At 44.5% G+C, this 18,328-nt stretch overlaps 1 protein-coding gene across 2 annotated transcripts in view; it reads right to left on the reverse strand.

Moving 5' to 3' along the window:
- Positions 1 to 18,328, reverse strand: part of PAPOLG (poly(A) polymerase gamma) — an 81,534-nt gene that overhangs the window by 14,767 nt on the left and 48,439 nt on the right. For both annotated transcript variants that reach the window (XM_073628105.1, XM_073628104.1), the window contains exons 13-15: positions 17,019 to 17,072; positions 9,872 to 9,991; positions 2,141 to 2,250 (exon numbers count right to left, since the gene is read on the reverse strand). In XM_073628105.1, the coding sequence (XP_073484206.1) occupies positions 2,141 to 2,250; positions 9,872 to 9,991; positions 17,019 to 17,072 (284 nt within the window). The remainder of the gene's footprint in view (positions 1 to 2,140; positions 2,251 to 9,871; positions 9,992 to 17,018; positions 17,073 to 18,328) is intronic.

Below are 18,328 nucleotides of genomic sequence, written 5' to 3' on the forward strand. Positions count from 1 at the left end.
TATGTTGATGGCCTCCAGACAGTTGGCAAAGCTGGCATCAGCCGGCTGGTTCCTAGGAATCCTCAGGTAAACCTGGGTGTCATCTGCATATACATGGTACCGGACGGCGTGGGTCTTTGGGAGGTCGGTAAGAGGCCTCATATAGATGTTGAACAGCAGAGGAGACAGGGCAGAACCCTGTGGCACTCCGTAGTCCAAGGCTTAGAGTAAAAGGAGCTAGTCTTGACTCCCTGAACTCTGCCCTCTAAAAAAAAAAAAATTATAAATAAATAGAGGCCACCCATGCCAAAAATTGATCTCATCCGCTCCAGAAAAATTGTATGGTTTATGGTATCAAACACGGCCAAAAGATCCAAGAGAACCAGTGCTACAGAGTAACCTCTGTCCAGACTGTGAAGGACCTCAGACACAGATGAGGCTCGTCAGTGTTCCGCGGCCAGGTCAAAATCCGGACTGGAATTCGTCCAAAGGGTAAAAGGACTCAAGATAAGCCTGTAGCTGGATATCCACCAAACGCTCCATCACCTTTGCCACAAAAGGCAAGTTGGAAATCGGCCTGTAGTTGCCCAGGAGGGCAGGGTGCAAGGTCAGCTTCTTCAGCAGGGCCAAAACCACGGCCCGCTTCAGAACGCCCGGGACGGTGCCTGTCCTGAAGCAGCAGTTAACCATCTCCCCAATAAAGGGGCTAAGAAGAACAGCGGTTTCTTTAACCAAACCGGCAGGACAGACATCCAAGGGGGAGGAAGATGGTCTCAAAGAGGCAATTACCTTAAGCACCTGTTCAGCAGTTACGGTTGGAAACAGGACAGTCCAGGGGCCATCACTGTTCGGCAGATGTCCTCCTGCACAATCTCTGGCCTGATGATATTGTCTGTAATGGTCTTAACTTTAGAGACAAAGAACTTGGCAAGCTCCTGGCCCCCATTCTGTGACTCCTTAGGAGCAGAGCTGGTAGTTTCAGGGTGGGTTAACTCAGAAGAGATCTTAAAGAGTTCAGCCGTGCTGTTGGCTGCCTCCCTGATTCGCTCCCGGAAATAGGAATTTTTAGCCTCTCTGATAAAAATAGGAGGGCCTCCAAGTGCAGCTTTTTATCATCTTCCAGATATGTCCGCCAGCATCTCTACCTGGACAGAACCCGCTGTTTGAGGAGCCTAAGCTCCTTGGTGAACCATTGCGGGCTCTTTCCCAGGGGATGGGGGTTGAAGCTCATCCTACAGGGTGCTACCACATCAAGGGTCACTTCAACCAACTTCTGGAAAATACTCAACTTCTCTGCAGGGTCAGCCAGCTCAAAGAATATTGACTGGTTGATATCCTTAGCCACAAGATTCCCAAGTTTGTCTGGGCAGACTTGATAGATTTCTTGAGGACTTTAGGACCAGTGCGATCCGGGATATGTGGAGGTTTCCTTTCCGGTAAAGCCAGGCTGAAGGAAATAAACCTGTGATCCGACCAGGTCAACTCCCTGGGCGCAGCACAGGTTGCCGGCAATCCACTGAAAAGGAGCCAATCTAGCACATGGTCAGCAGTGTGGGTAGCAGCTGTCACATGTTGCCGATACCCAAAAAGCGCCAATTCTAGAATAAGCGATTGAGTGGAGGGCATCACTTAAGTCCTCTGCCCAGAGGTTTATATCTCCCATAATGCAGGATCCTTAATGCAGCTACAGTATTTGTAGATGCTGACTTAATTTTTTGGTGGGGAGCTCTGCTTTAAGTGATAAAGCCTGGTCACTTGTCATGGTTGCAATAGCAGCTGTGAGCTGGTTTTAAAACTTATTTTTTGGTTCCAAATGTTATTGTTAAAGTGATCAAAAAGGCTCTAATGCAGCTGATCATTTTATGCTGAGGAAGTGCTATCCCCTCCAACCACTGTCCGGCTGGCCAGCGAGGAGCATGGAGGATAGATCTGATGCCTGATCTTTCCTCTGTGCACTGGAAGCACTTGGCTCCGAGGACTTCTGGGTATACAGCTGTAACATTATAGCAGGCAGTGACTATGTACACTTCCTGTACTATCTGCTAAGTCAAAGTGCAGGAGAGACATTAGGGGACAAATAATTAGTACTAGACATGCCTACAATACAGAACAAGGCTGAATAAAGATCACAACACACACACTAAAAGCATTAAAGACTTACCAGTATCTGTGAATAACTGAATGTCCTGTGTTAGATCAATGTTTACACTGTCTGTGTTCTCCACCTTCTTAAAGATTATTCCAAGAAACCACATGGACAAGTGCTCATTACTGGAAGACATACATTTTGGCCACAGAAGTGTTACCATTGTATCCTTTCCAAACATACAACACAGAATCCATTTCCTTAATCTCTAAATGTAGCAAACATGTTACTTGTTCCTTTGTTGGAGTACAAAGCAACAAAGTCACAATGTGCTCACATGAAAAAGCCATTATGGCACCCCCTGCTTAAATGGGCAGTGTATACTGCCGACACATGCAATCCTAGTGTGAATGCTGTCACAAAGTCTGCTGTATGCTTGTTCTCATATCCAAACTCACCGCAATCACCACCCCAGACCCAGTATGTGCCAGATCCTACAAATGTATTCTAAGAAAGAGGGAGGGGCTAGTAAAAATGAGACTAACCTGCTTTAGTCAACACCGACACATGCTTTTGGGGGGGGTTGACAAGGGTACGTCATTTTATTTTTCCCTTATTGCTGTCACAATGAATGTAAACATCCTTTGTGACAGCAATAGGCATGTGACAGGTACTCTTTATTGAGAGATCTAGGATCTACAAGACCCCAAATCCCTCTTCTGATTTGATCATACCAAGATCGGATGGTGCTTTTGATTTTTGAACATGGCGCCGTTGACATCCGGGTAAACCGGAAGTGCTGTCAGGTCATCGCTTTCGGGTTATCATAGCGGAGAGCAGATCTGGTCTTTATTTGGCTCTCCGATCAGCTGGTGGAAGCTCCGGCTGGTCAATCGGGACTCCCGGTGGGGAGCCACAGAAGGCAGCAGGTGGTGCCCCTCTCACTGCCTGTAAAGCAATCTAGTGCCTAGTTAGCCTCTAGGATTGCTTTTACAAGAGAGGACCGCCAGCTCTAAAAAAAAAAATACATAAAAATAAAAACGTTAACGGAATCATGCCTGCAGATGGTATAAAAAATATGAATGCACAGATCCAGTATGTGTCTTGGGGCTACAACTGATGCTCCTCTTGTGTAATGAGTAGGGAAGGGTTTTCTTTGGATATATTTGATCCTTAAAAGCATATAAAAAAAAAAAAAAAAAAAAAAAAAAAAAAAAAAAAGTGTAGCTGCTGACTTTTAATAAATCGGACACTTACCTGTCCCACAGTCCAGCTATGCGGGCATACAAAACCCCGCTCCTCTCCGAGGCACCGGCATTCTTACTGTGGGCGCCCGGCTGTGGCTTCACAGCTGGGCACGCACTGCACATGCGCGAGCCTCGCTGAGCGCTGTGAATGGCCGGGCAATCTTTTGGGACCTGTGACGTGTCCCAGAAGATTGCAGGGAGGTGGGAGAGGTGATCTTCCTTCTGATGCCACGGAGCCCCGTGAGGAAGTGGGAGCCTCTAAAAAAAGGAGGGTATCCACCCCCCACAAAAAAATGACATGCCAAATGTGGCATGTCAGGGGGTCACCTGCACTTAAAGCGGAAGTTCCATTTTTGGGAAGAACTCCGCTTTAAATTTGGCCCGTTATCTTAATAGCCCAGCATGCTTGACCATATGCAACCCTTTAATTGTGCAGAATAAAAGGGCAACTGAATAAGTTACAGTATGAATCTGCTCTAATATGCAAATAATTTGATATGTACAGCAATATTATTATATATATTTACCACCCAGCAATAAATGTACAGGTTGCATTGACTTGGTGATTAGAATAGAAGAGTTGTGTGCAAGTACATGGAGGGGAGGAAGGTGTAAGGAATTTCGGTATTACTAAACGATTAAAAGGATTGTTCAATAAGAAATAAATGTTATTTTTAAAAGAAGATTAAAAATGAGAATTAGTACTTTGTACACATAAATGATCCCTCAAATGTCCCTGTGACAAGGTAAATAAAAAACACATAAATATAAAATGACAAGCATGCAATGTCAATGAATTTGAAGCGTGAAAGTGGTTTGTCTCTACAATCCCAATCATTTTTTTACGCTTACAGCAGCCCCCTTCGCTGGACAAGCATATCTACATCCAGAACCAGTTAGTCTTCGGGGGTTGGAGATTGGAGGAGAAGGCACACTGAGGGAAGAGGGTTTACTAAAATATCTAGGACTGTAAACTTTGTTATTGATAAAACTACAGGAGTGACAAACCGTATATTATTCATGTGTACTTTCTGAACATTTGTGATGTATAAGAAGTTTATATAGTATGCAGTGTGACAAAACCAACGGTGTTTCTACGAACCTTTCCAGGACGGCAACACCTAAGAGAGGAGAGGCTCCTCCCTACAGGAAACAAATCAGTTATACAGCTGCTTAAAAGGCCCCACCCTTCCCCTTGTCCCTAAGACCCCTTTCACACTGGGGCGGTTTGCAGGCGGTATTGCGCTAAAAATACCGCCTGCAAACCGCCCCTAAACAGCCTCCGCTGTTTGTTCAGTGTGAAAGCCAGAGGGCTTTCACACTGAAGCGGTGCGCAGGCAGGACAGTGAAAAAAGTCCTGCAAACCGCTTTTTTGGAGCGGTGTATTCACCGCTCCTGCCCATTGAAATCAATGGGACAGCGCGGCTATAGCCACGCTGTACGAGGGATTTTAACCCTTTTTCGGCCGCCAGCGGGGGTTAAAACCGCACCGCTAGTGGACGAATACCGCTGCAAGAACGACGGTACAGCAGCGCTAAAAATAGCGCTGTTGTACGGCCGACGCCCCCACCGCCCCAGTGTGAAAGGGGCCTAAGTTTTAAAAAGTAATTCTCCCAACCGGTCCAACAAGTGGTCTACATTAACTTAGGTACTTTCCACCTTTTTATCCCCCTTAACTGGGCGGGAAGTAGGCCTGCCGTCCTGGAAGGTTCGTAGAAACACTGTTACCGGTAAGTCTAACTGTAGGTTTTCTCCTCTCACCTTCCAGGATGGCAACACTGGAGAGGATAATCAAGTAACCACAGGCCTACCTTGAGGTGGGACCACTGCTTGTAGCACTTTACAGCCGAAGGCTAGGTCTTGCTGCAACAGCACCTCCACTCGGTGGGTGTCTTGGCTGGACCAGGTGGCTGTGCTGAGAATTTGCTCCCAGGTAACTCCTGCTTTTTCAGCCCAGGAGGTTGCCAGGGCTCTGGTTGAATGCGCTTTCAACTTTGCTGGTCCAGGGATACCCAAGCTCTCATTTGCTATAGCGATGGCTTGCCTGATCCACCTGGAGACTGAAGCGTTAGACGCTTGAAGTCCCTTCCTTGGTCCAGAATAGAGGATCAAAAGAGGATTAGATCTCTTAAACGATTTTGCCCTCTGCAAATAAGTGAGGAGGCATCTCTTAACATCTAAACCAGTGATGGCGAACCTTGGCACCCCAGATGTTTTGGAACTACATTTCCCATGATGCTCATGCACTCTGCAGTGTAGTGGAGCATCATGGGAAATGTAGTTCCAAAACATCTGGGGTGCCAAGGTTCGCCATCACTGATCTAAACAATGAAATGTCTTTTCCCCTGAATTCTTAGGGTTATCACAAAAAGATGGTAGGGTTATTTCCTGTGTCCCATGGAAAGATGACACCTTGGGCAGATATAAAGGATCTTGCCTGAGGGTGATTCTATCTGGTAGGATCAACAAAAAAGGGTTCTTTAATGAAAAGACGCAGTAAATCCCCTTACCCTTCTAGTGGTGGTAATCGCTAAAAGGTCAAGGTTTAAAAAGGTGTCTAGATAAGGCCTCTAGCACCCTAGTCAGGTCCGAAGATGGGAACCCATCTTTTGCGACAGGGGTAGCTTCATCTCTGGCCACCAAAAATCTTAACTAAAAGGTTCTTTTGCTTATCTAGAAAAACTGAAAAAGTGCTGCCACTGATACTCGAAGAGTGTTGACTGCCACACCTTTTTCGACCCCATCCTGAAGAAAATTCTAGGATTACAGGAACAGAGGTGGAAGCAACCTGCTTTTGTGTACACCAAGTACAAAAAGGTTTTCCATACCTTAGAGTACATCATTCTCGTTACAGGTTTCCTACTCAAGAAGAGGAGGGTCCATCACGATGTCTGAGCAACCTTTAACCCTGAGGATCTGGCGCTCACTAACCAGGTCGTCCGTTGGAAAAACTCTAGTCTGGGGTGCAACACTGGACCCTGTGAGCAGGTCTGGAAGCTTCCAGGTAGGCGTCTTCAAGGCTGCAAATCAAGCCTCCTTGGCCACCATGGCGCAATCAGGAGGAGGAGACTGGCTGTGTTTGAGTTTTTGAATGACTCAAGGAATTCGTACTGGAGGGGAGGGGGGGAATGGCGTAAGCCAACAGGAACTGCCAGCTTTGGGCTAGGGTATCAAAGCCCTCTGACTCTTTCCCGGGAGGGGGAGAAGAACTTCCTTACCTTCCTGATCCGGAAACTGGAAGAGGGTTCTATTTCTGGGCAGCCAAACATCTGGACTATTGCCTGAAATACCTTTGAGTTTAACTCCCATTCTCCCTGTCCGATTGGTTGGCGGCTGAGGAAGTCTGCTTCCTCCTCTTTATATGGACTGCCGACAACGAAACTACCCTGCTTTTGGCCCAGCCCAAGATCTCCTTTGCTAGGTCTAGGAGGGGTTTGGACCTGGTCCCCCCTTGATGGTCCAGTGCTTACATCCTTGGTGACTTTCAGTGGATCCAACTAGGCCCAAGGTCTGCCCTTTTGCAGATTGCTTGGGACTGACCACCATTTCAGTGAGGACTTTACCTGAGGGGTGAGGACTATACTTTTGTCCAGGGACTCGTTCTTTTTGTCCCAAGAGGAAAGGTGGCAAAATTGAAGGTCTCTTGAATGCAATTGTGCCCAAACAACTGCTGGGATGCTGGCTAACATGAGCCCCAGGACCCTGAGGTTCTCCTGGGACACAAGGGGGCTCCCATCAGCCTTCTAACAGCCACGACTACTTTCTCCAGCTTCTCCCTTGGGAGGAAGAGTTTTTGTGCCCGTAAGTCTACCCGGCAGCCTAGATAGGTTTGGACCTGAGCTGGTTCCAGGGACGATTTCTCCATGCTCACCAGCAAGCCCAGCATCTGCAACACTGAAGTTACCTTTTGGGTATTTGGTTTCACCTGAGCAGCTGACGGGCCAAAGATCAGTAGAACTCCCAGGTAAGGCATTAGCGCTGTTCCTGGAGATGCAGGTAGGCTACCACCTCTGCCAGGATCTTTGTGTAGGTCCTTGGACTGGCCACTAGTCCAAAGGGGAGCGCCCTGAACTGCCAATGGAGAACCCCCTCCTGAGTTACCACCTCAAATCTCAGGAATGCATGGTGTTCCCGGTTAATCAGGACATGCAAGTAGGCATCCTTGAGAATCAGAGTAGTCAAAGACGTATTTTAATAGGTTTTTGCACACCAATTAAAAATTACTCTCCATGAAAAACCTCTTGTATTCTAGGAATGTGTTTAAGTTCCTGAGTTTTATGATAAGGCGGTATTTCCCTGAGGGTTTGGGTACCATGAACACGTGGGAGTAAAAGCCTTGGTATAGCTGACTTTTTGGTACTGGAACTTCCGCTTGTTCCACCAGGTCCTGAATCCCTTCTAGTAGGGCTTTCTTTAGTGCATCCCTGGGTGGATGCATTAAACATCAGCGGGGGCTTGGATGAGAATTCTAGCAAATTAGCTTTTTGCCTACCTCTGCCGAACCCTCACCTCTTACTGGGTTACTTCTTGGCTTTTTTCCCGATTTTGTCCAGAGATGCCACAAAAAAAAAAAAAAAAAAAAAAAAAAAAAATCTTCCTGTATTTTTTCCACTTGGGCTTGACTGGAAATGTCCTCCCTTTCTCCGAGGACCTGAACAGAACCTTATCCAGGCCTGGACCAAACAGCAAGGACCCTTCAAAAGGAAGACCACATAGTTTAGCCTATGAAGTGAGATCGCCTTCCCAGGCATTAACCCAGATGGCCCTCCTTGTCGAATTAATAAGGGCAACCTGGTTTAGCTGACGTTTTTACTGATTTATCAGCCGCATCTGCCAGGAAGGCTACAGCTTTCCCTATAACCGAAAGGGAATCCAGCACTTCCTGAGACTTATTTCCCTGTAAAAGGTGTTTTGTAAGTCTTTCTATCCAGAAGTCTGCATTCCTGGCAACGCAGATTGCTGTGAACGCTGGGACCATATTGGAGGAATTGGCGTCCCATTCTTTCTTCAAAAGGGACTCGGACTTGCGGTCCATGGCATCCCTGATGCTCCCTGTATCCTCAGAGAGGTCAGACCTTATAGTCACTTGGGACAGGGTGGTGTCCAGCTTAGGGACTTTTAGGAATTTTTCCACCTCTTCATTCTTAAAAGGGAAACCTTCTTTTCCATGCTTTTGGTCTGACCAAACTACTTTCAGGAACATCCCACTCTTGAAGAATTAGATCCTTCAAAGACTGGTGTAAAAGGAATACCTTTGACTGGTTTTTAACCAGCCCCCTATACATCTCATCTTGTGCTGAGGTTTCCTTAGTTGGTTCAGGGATCTCTTCAGTGGCATAAATAGCTTGAAGGAGTCCTTCCAAGTCATCCAGACCAAAGAGATGTCTGTTTCACCTAGTCCTTTACGCCTCACTATCCAGATCAACCTCTTCCCCTGAGCTGGGTTCAGATTTTGCCTGACTTTCTTCATCCTCTATTACTTCCTCCTCCCTAGCCTGAGCGAGGTGAAGTCCCTGGGAGGCTGGCAAAAAGACACTTGGACCTGCCTTGGAAAGTAAACTCTGAGAGGAAGGGCCCTCCTTAGGGATAGGCTCCTCTGGTTCCACCACCTGGAGGTGAGACTACAGAGGTGCATAAGGATTGAATAGCGGCTAGCATTTCCTCCTGAACAGACTTAAGGAAATCCTTCTTTAACCCTGAGGCCTCTTTCCCAGCCAGTTTGTGAATACACCAATAACAAAACGGCTTGGTGTGAGACTTAGACAATCTTTCCCCACAATTACCACATTTTTTTAGTGGAACTAGAACTAGTGGATGTAGACGGTTTTGTCAGAGACCTCCTGGGTTCCGCTTGGGGACTCAGCAAAAAGAGGAAAACATCCAACCTTCCTCCTCCATGGAGGTGGGTTCCGGCAGTCTCGGTGCTCCTTGCAGCCAAGAGCCGTTCACCTTCCCACAGCCACACGGGTCCGGCGTCTCCTCCGAGCTTTGCCCCTCTTTCAGGTTGGGCTGTGCCTGCTCCGCCTCTTCCCTGCTCTGGCCGAAAGTTCCAGTTTCAGAGGAAGGCGGAGTGCACCGATTCCTCCCCATCACTGCTTACGTCATCTGGCCAGTCCTTTGCAGCATGGAGCTCGCTGCATGCAGGTGAGGAAAAGGAGGAGGAGAGCCAAGCTGCTTAGCAGTGTACACTGGTGGTGGATCGCCACACTATGCCCGAACTGCCTGTACAGCAAAATGAGGCAGACTGCGATAAGCACAAGGCTTGTAGGTTAGTGCGGCCCTCATCCAGCGTTCCCAATCTGTCTCACAGGGGTACCATCCGACTTTTTTTGGTCTTCTGGTCAGAAAAAAAAAAAGGAAAACGTTTCGCTGTGGGAGGAACACAATCAATCAATCAATACTGGAGCGACAAGGAGAAGGGTAGGGCCTTTTAAGCAGCTGTAAAATAATTGCGTTTCTTGTAGGGAGGAGCCTCATCTCTCAGATTTTGCCGTCCTGGAAGGTGAGAGGAGAAAAGTAATATTCATGATATTTGCTATACAGCAGCTTAGACACTTACTCTTTACAGAGCTCTCGGTCCCCAGGAAAAGACTGTGGATTAACATGGGCAAGTGTAATGAATTCATTTCTTTCCAAATTTCCAACAAGGACACGGATTTTGGATTCTACCAAACCAAACCTACAAAGAAATGAAAGAACTCTTCATATATCTTGAAAAACGATTCATCTAAACAATTTTTATAGCATTCAAATTACTTATTTTATTGCTCAGACTAGCTAAACAAAATTTAGTTTGCCCCCTTATAAACACTACCTATCCAATACTCCTAAAAAGGGGAAAAGGGGTTTCTGCTACAGAGCAACTACGCCCATCATTGCTGTACTCACTTCAAATACCTAGACACACATATAACTCAAAATTACTCCCTTCTACAAGCAGCCAACTTTCCCCCTTTGTTTATGGAAATACGCTCCCTCACACATCGGTGGAATGTCTGACATCTTTCTAGGGTTGGATTAACATACTAAAAATGTCCATCTTACTGAAGTTGCTGTACCCAAATCCCATTTACACTCTACAGTGTCGCTTTCTTAACTTTATCTGGCGTAAAAAAAGACCTAGAATAGGAAGATCTCTTATTTTATTCCATAGAACTAGAGGGAGCTTAGTTGCCACAGATTTATTATCTAGCCTCCCACCTAAGGCAGATTTGATCATGGACGGTTGGGATTCCAGGTAACTAACAAAGGAATAATACTGCGCTTGTGTAAAAAAACTCAATCATTTGCAATAGTGAATAAAAAAGCAACAACAATGCAATGGGAGATATGACAAAGATAATTGAAGAAAAAGTTGTGCTAATTGTGTATAAAAAAAATATAAATAAACAAAAGTCCAACAAGTGATCTGAATGGTCAAATTTGATCAAAAATAGGTGATGCAGTTCACAGCAAGTGGTATCCAGTGAGTCCTCCAACCAAGCGACGTCACCAACATTTAGTCAAGATGTGCTCTTACCCACATGGTGGACCCTCTAATTATGGAAGGTCAATTTCGCTTAGTATATATCTGCTACTATGGCGTTGAAAGGAGTATAATGTAGGCAGTCACCGTCTCTCCAGCCGTTCCCCCCGCACTAAGAATAAACCATCATGGCAGCCCCGTAGTACCCAAAAATTGAGTAAAACAAAGACCTCCAATAGCGTAAAACCTTTGAGGTATTTATTTGCACATCTAACCACCAAGGACATTAAAGTGCATAAAATTAAAATGCTGCAGCAAACAAAATTTTAAAAAAAGCTTACAAAAAGCTAAAAAAAAAAGATTGCGGTGAAGTAGGTAATATTTCCTTGCTCGACCGGTTTCGTCACGATTGGATGCCCTGGAAGAAGTCCTATTGTGACGAAACCAAACAAAGAAAAAAAATATTACATGGATCATTATTATTCCACAGGTTTCGTTTTTGGGTGGTAGATTAAAATCTCCTCAGAACATACGATTGATGGTCATCCCAATCACCCCCAACCTATGGAAATGGGAGCCGTTGGAGATCCGGCCACCCTAAACCAGTGGCAACAGGTCCCATACATATTAGTAACATTATCAAAGGATAAAAAAAAAAAAAAAAAAAAAAAAAGTGTCTCGCGTCATTATGCCTGGCACTGGGCGTGACTGCGAGCGGTGCCGAGCCTAGCACAGTACAACAGTACACTCGGCTCTGACTATTTCGGCGGCGCTCGTTCCCTCCTTACCCTCCGAGGCAGCGGTTCAGCGTATAACACGCACCCACGATTTTCCTCTGATTTTAAAGGAAAGAAAGTGTGCGTTATATGCAGATAAATACAGTAATTTAAAACCTTTATTCATGTATCTGTGGAAAATTTAGATTGTGTAAGATATGAGAATAATTACATCACTGACTATGCCTGGTTTTTCTTAGATTTTTTGCATTTTAAATATATACACTTTAATCATTTTTGTATCGGCATTCGTTTTATGCAGTGTCCCTTTGTTTATCTCTCACTTCCGGGGACACACTGGCCGCTTTGATCCTTTCTTGAAAGTGGGAGGGTCTGACCATTTAAAACCTTCCTTCTTGCTGCTTTAGTTGGGAGTGGGAACTTCCCCTCTATGATGAGATATTGCACCTTAATATGATGTTGAGGCTTGGTTCAATTGTTACTTCCTGTTTTTTGAACCAACCACGGAAATTGTCGTTTACTCAAAACAAGGCTTGGCTTCTATTGTATAAGCCCGCATGTAAAAATGAGGCTTCGTTGGATTGCTTTGTATTTATTGCGGTGACAGGAAGCGTTTCCTATGCCCGGGAAGAAGTCCTATTGTGACGAAACCGGTCAGGCAAGGAAACACTACCTACTTCACTGCGATCTTTTGTAGCTTTGTAAGCTTTAACCTTAGGTTTGCTGCAGCATTTTAATTTTATGCAATTCAATGTTCTAGGTTGTTGGATGTGCAAATAAATACCTCAAAAGGTTTTACACTATCGGAGGGCTTTTTGTTTTATTCAATTTTTGGGTACTACTGGGCTGCCATGATGGTTCATTCCTCGTGCAGGAGGAACGGCTGGAGAGACGTGGACTGAGTGCATTATACTCCTTTCGATGCCATAGTAGCAGATATATCCTAAGTGAAATTGACTTTCCATAATTAGAGGGTCCACCATGTGGGTAAGAGCACATCTTGACTAAACGTTGGTGACGTCACTTGGGTGGATTCACTGGATACTATTTGCTGTGAACTGCATCACCTATTTTTGATCTAATCTGACCATTCAGATCACTTGTTGGACTTTTGTTTATATTTATATTTTTTTATACACAATTATCACAACTTTTTCTTTGTTCATTCCAGGTAACCGCTGGGCGGAAATTGAGTCAGTTATTCTCAAGTCACCTCTCCTTTATTAAACTCCACTGAGATGACATCCAAATTGATACCACATACTAACCTACTGAACCCTATGGATTTAAAAAAATAAATAAATAAAAATAAATATGGCATAAGTGTAACAAGACTTTCACTCTAAAACAAGCATGCTCTCATTTGACAAAGGTCTTCTATAACCCTGTCATGCCTGACAGCATGTCATATACTCAAATGATGCCTCAGGCACAAAGGAGGCATTTCTCAATTACGTCATTTAAAAAGTGGAAAATAATCAAGTAATGGCAGCTGCATATCTTACACTTTTTGGTATCACATCTTGCCTTTAGAATGCCTGCCCTTCTTCCTAGTCATTGCTGCAGGCCCCTGAAGATGCTAAACAAATAGCAACTTTCTGAAGTCACCATTTGTACAGGACTAGGCATGCACCCCGGGGGCCCGGTTTGAGAGGCAGAGCTCGGCGATTAGTCATTTAGACATTAAGCCCTTGTATATTGTTGATTATGCAACCTCTGCATACCAATATACCAATATGTTCAGGATTTTCAAGGAGCTCTGAAGTACAAGGGAAGTGGACAGGCATACTAAAATGGTGGCTTTCTTGAATCTTGCATTTTTTGTCTGGTTTATACTGCTGCTGAAGAGAATTCCCTTAAAAGCGTTAGTAAAGTCTGCCTTGTGAATTTTACCTACAGGTAAGCTAATAATAAAATGATTATCTCCTAAACCTGCACTGTTTAGGAGATATTCCCTCTTTTGGCAGCTAGCGACATCACTAATGTATGTGCTCTGAAGGAACGGCATACCCGTGCCGTTCCTTTAGAGTGCTGTGGCCGTGATTCGTGTCATCATTGTGGCTCAGCCAGTCAAGCTGCTGGAGCCCACAAACCCGGAAGGAAGACCAGGTGAAGATGGAAGCCCTGTCAGTTGTGACAGTGCACTGCTGGAGAGCTTAATTCTAAAAAGGAAAGTATTTATTTAAAAATCTCCTGCAAGGCAATGGCATAAATGTACTAGAATCACATCATGCCATTGCCTAGCAGGGGATTTTATTTATATTTTTTTTTAAATGTCGCGGTCTACTACTCCTTTAACTAAGCACTCACTGTTTTGCTGTCCCAGTGGAGTTACAGAAAGCTCTGAAAACAGAATTCCTAACCCCTGCACAAAAAAAAGGGAAAGGAAGGAAAGTGATTTAGTGCTTGTTGTAGATTGATTGTCCCATTTTGACGTCCCATGACCAGTACAAGTGGGAAATTTCCTCCAAAAAGGCAGCAGTAAAATAAGCATGGCCAAGGTTCTGATATTTAGAGATAAAAGATGGGGTATTCGGCGCTACCCTAGGAAACACGTATGTATGTATGTAAAAATAATATTATAAAAATGCCAATCTGTAGAGAAAGGTGGAGTACCTCATCATATAATGCAAATTGTGTGTATGTGTAACCTATAGTGTTGCAAAAAGTGTGATATAGTAAACAAGCCAAACGTGTGTGTGGCAGGTACACCAGAACGTATAATCAACCAAGTAGCATCCCAAATATAACAAAAGGTATGTGAGAGTGTCTCTCAGTCAGACCTGGGCCTGACACCTTCGCATATACCAGTGTGACACAAATATCTTCCACGATTAACCACTTCCCGCCCGGCCTATAGCAGATTGACGGCCGGGCGGTGGTTCAGTTATCCTGACTGAGCGTTATAGGACGTCCAGCAGGATAACATGCGGGGGCGCGCATCGCCGCGATCAGTGGAGCGGTGTGGCCGTCTGACACACTGCTCCACTGATCTTGGTAAAGAGCCTCCGGCGGAGGCTCTTTACCACATGATCAGCCGTGTCCAATCACGGCTGATCACGATGTCAATAGGAAAAGCCGTTGATCGGCTTTCCCTCACTCGCGTCTGACAGACGTGAGTGGAGGAGAGCCGATTGGCAGGTCTCCTGACAGGTTGGGGTGGGGGAGGTGTTGGTTCTGCGCTGATTGTTTATCAGCGCAGCCCCCCCTCAGATGACCACACTGGACCACCAGGGACGCCACTAGGACCACCAGGGAAGCGGGCAACATGTGGATGGCCAGGTATGTACCCATGGCCATCCACATGTGCCCAGTCTGTGCCAATCAGAGCCCACAAATGGGCACTGTGTGGCACCATTATATTTCAGTGATGCCCAGCAATGTCACCCATTAGTGTCATCAGTACCACCCATCAGTGCCACCTATGTGTGCCCAGTGCCACCTATGAGTGCCATCTATCAGTGCCCGTCAGTGCAGCCATATCAGTGCCCGTCATTGAAGAAGAAAACATACTTATTTACAAAAATTTTTTACAGAAACAAAGAAAAACTTTTGTTTTTTTCCAAAGTTTTCGTTTTTTTAATTTGTTGCGCAAAAAATAAAAACCGCAGCGGTGATCAAATACCACCAAAAGAAAGCTCTATTTGTGGAAACAAAATGATAAAAAATTTGTTTGGGTACAGTGTAGCATGACCGCGCAATTGTCAAACTGCGACAGTGCTGAAAGCTGAAAATTGGCCTGGGCGTGAAGGTGTCCAAGTGCCTGGTATTGAAGTGGTTAACCAGCCAAATATGACAAGCAGATATCTTGTGGTAACCAAAACCGTTGAATACATAAAAAAGGTGGATGAACGTATAAATATATATGCACCGAAGTGAATGCAAAATTTGATGTGCGCTATAATATATAGTCAGTTCCTCCATTGGGCTCTTCCAGCTGCCCTCTCGGGTTTGAGAGGGCAGCTGGAAGAGCCCAATGGAGGAACTGATGGGATAGTAAGAAAAGCTGAGGAGGAGGTTTATCCGTAGTCACCCACTCTTTGCCTATTACCCCTGCAGGGGTAACTACGTTTGGTGAGTGGGGACCCATTGGGGGGAGCACTACGAGTCACATTACGTGCTGAGCACCGAAGTCACCTGTTGTAAGCCACCATTGGCCATTTTGGGATCACACTCTATTTCTACATGTGGGACTTGGACTTTTTATATTGAATTATATTATTTTTTACAATTATTTTTTTTTGTTCTTTATACACACAGTCTGTGTGGATCTCTCTCTCTCTCTATATATATATATATCTATATCTCTCTCTATATATATCTATATCTCTCTCTAGAGAGATCGAGAGAGAGATATATATCTATAGATATATATCTATCTCTCTATCCACACCGACCGTGTGTATAAAGAACAAAAAAAAAAAAATAATTGTAAAAAATATAATTCAATATAAAAAAAAAAATATATAAAAAGTCCAAGTCCCACATGTAGAAATAGAGTGTGATCCCAAAATAGCCAATGGTGGCTTATAACAGGTGACTTCGGTGCTCAGCACGTAATGTGACTCGTAGTGCTCCCCCCAATGGGTCCCCACTCACCAAACGTAGTTACCCCTGCAGGGGTAATAGGCAAAGAGTGGGTGACTACGGATAAACCTCCTCCTCAGCTTTTCTTACTATCCCATCAGTTCCTCCATTGGGCTCTTCCAGCTGCCCTCTCAAACCCGAGAGGGCAGCTGGAAGAGCCCAATGGAGGAACTGACTATATATTATAGCGCACATCAAATTTTGCATTCACTTCGGTGCATATATATTTATACGTTCATCCACCTTTTTTATGTATTCAACGGTTTGGGTTACCACAAGATCTCCGCTTGTCATATTTGGCTGGTTAATCGTGGAAGATATTTGTGTCACACTGGTATATGCTAAGGTGTCAGGCCCAGGCCTGACTGAGAGACACTCGCATACCCTTTGTTATATTTGGGATGCTACTTGGTCAATTACTTATACGTTCTGGTGTACCTGTCACACACACTTGGCTTGTTTGCTATATCACACTTTTTGTAACACTATAGGTTACACATACACACAATTTGCCTTATATGATAAGGTACTCCACCTTTCTCTACAGATTGGCATTTTTATAATATTATTTTTACTATATTATATATACTCATGTGTTTCCTAGGGTATCGCCAAATACCCCATCTTTTATCTCTATTTCTGCAAGTTCCCTTGGGAACCTAATAGGGGGGGGGGCTGCAACCCGCAACTATCCTGAGCGCGGAATTCACTATATATTTAAGGTTCTGATATTTACCCATTTGTACCTTCAAGGCAAATTGGTCATGTATTGTATACTACAAAATGAGCCATCTGTAGGCTCCAGTAAGTCTAAACAGTGTTCCAGTGCCTGTTCACACTCACATAAAGCAAGGATATTTTACAGAGGACAAAATGTAATCCTTGAAATAACAAAAAACAAATGAAAAATTACATACCATTCAAGATGGTGCACTTCTGAAGCTGCGGTGGCAATCAGAACAATGTAATGCCTAAGCAAGGAAAAAACACAAAATACTCTTATACCCATGTACAGTGGTTATGTACATACTTATGTAGAAGACCCTGGAACAGCCTAGAATAGCTGAATATTCCCCAACCAAGTAAACAGTAGTAACAGCACCCAGTTAAAGCAGAAGTTTCTGGACATTAGGGGGCTCAGGTTGATGGGCTCTTGTTTGCATCAGGTTTTGCATTTCAATACAGGTCTACAAAAATGAGAAACCCACTTGATGCAGGTCAGGAGGCGGTCAACTGCACATGTTCACACACTGTAGGATCCCAGCAGCATCATAAACTGATGTCAAATTGATGCCTTGAACAGTGGCCCTAAAGCAGCTGCAGGACCATAACAGACAGGGAAATATAGGACATAAAGAATTGGAATACAGCTAGTAACAATTCACTCAGAGGGGTTCTGCTTAAAGAATGAATTAATGCAAGACTCTGCAGACACCAGTTTTATAGATTTCCCTTAGCAGCTGCTGTAAGGAACTGCAGTCTGCTCACAGAATTTGTGATAAAAAACATTTTTGCCATTCTGAAGCTTCTTGCCCTACCACTTTGCATAATATTTTATAAATAAATACTGGGATTCTGTACTAGCTAAATATGCTGCAGAAAACTCCCTCCACCGAGTCTGGCTGCAACCATTTTAATCGAGGGCAGCTGAAGCTGCTGCCGGTTAACTTCCTGGATTTACACAGACACACATCTCCAGCTCTCATTGGCCCTCTTATGACTCATCCTCACTCCCTTCCTGGCAAACTCAGGAGAGCGAGAGCTGTGCATGAGGTCATAAGCCTAGGCTTTTTACCAGACAAGAAACAGGAAGTGGGCTGTATAAGGTATTTACTGGCAGAAAAAAAAAAATGTTTTACTATCCAAAGTTAAAACAAAAGGCAGAGGAGGATTTAATAGATAGAGACTTGAAAAAAATGACTGAAGTTCCACTTTAAGGTTTGGTTCACACTGCTGTGGTGAGAATTACATCTGTTTGAGTGCGATTGCGATGCAAATTCACAGCGTGTCAAGTCTAATTCTAATGCAAATTTGATGTAAACTGAAGTCTATGGAGCCGAATTTGCACCGCACTGGATCAAGTCCCAGGAATCTTTTTTTAGCCGCACCAGAATTGCACCGCATTGATGTGAACGGCCTTCATTGAAAACAATATGGTTTCGAATGACATGCAAATTTATGCATTTGGAATGGAACAGTGTGAACCGGGCCTTAAACTGGAAAATAA

Source organism: Aquarana catesbeiana, linkage group LG04 (assembly GCF_042186555.1).
Source record: "Aquarana catesbeiana isolate 2022-GZ linkage group LG04, ASM4218655v1, whole genome shotgun sequence".
NCBI lineage: Eukaryota > Metazoa > Chordata > Amphibia > Anura > Ranidae > Aquarana > Aquarana catesbeiana.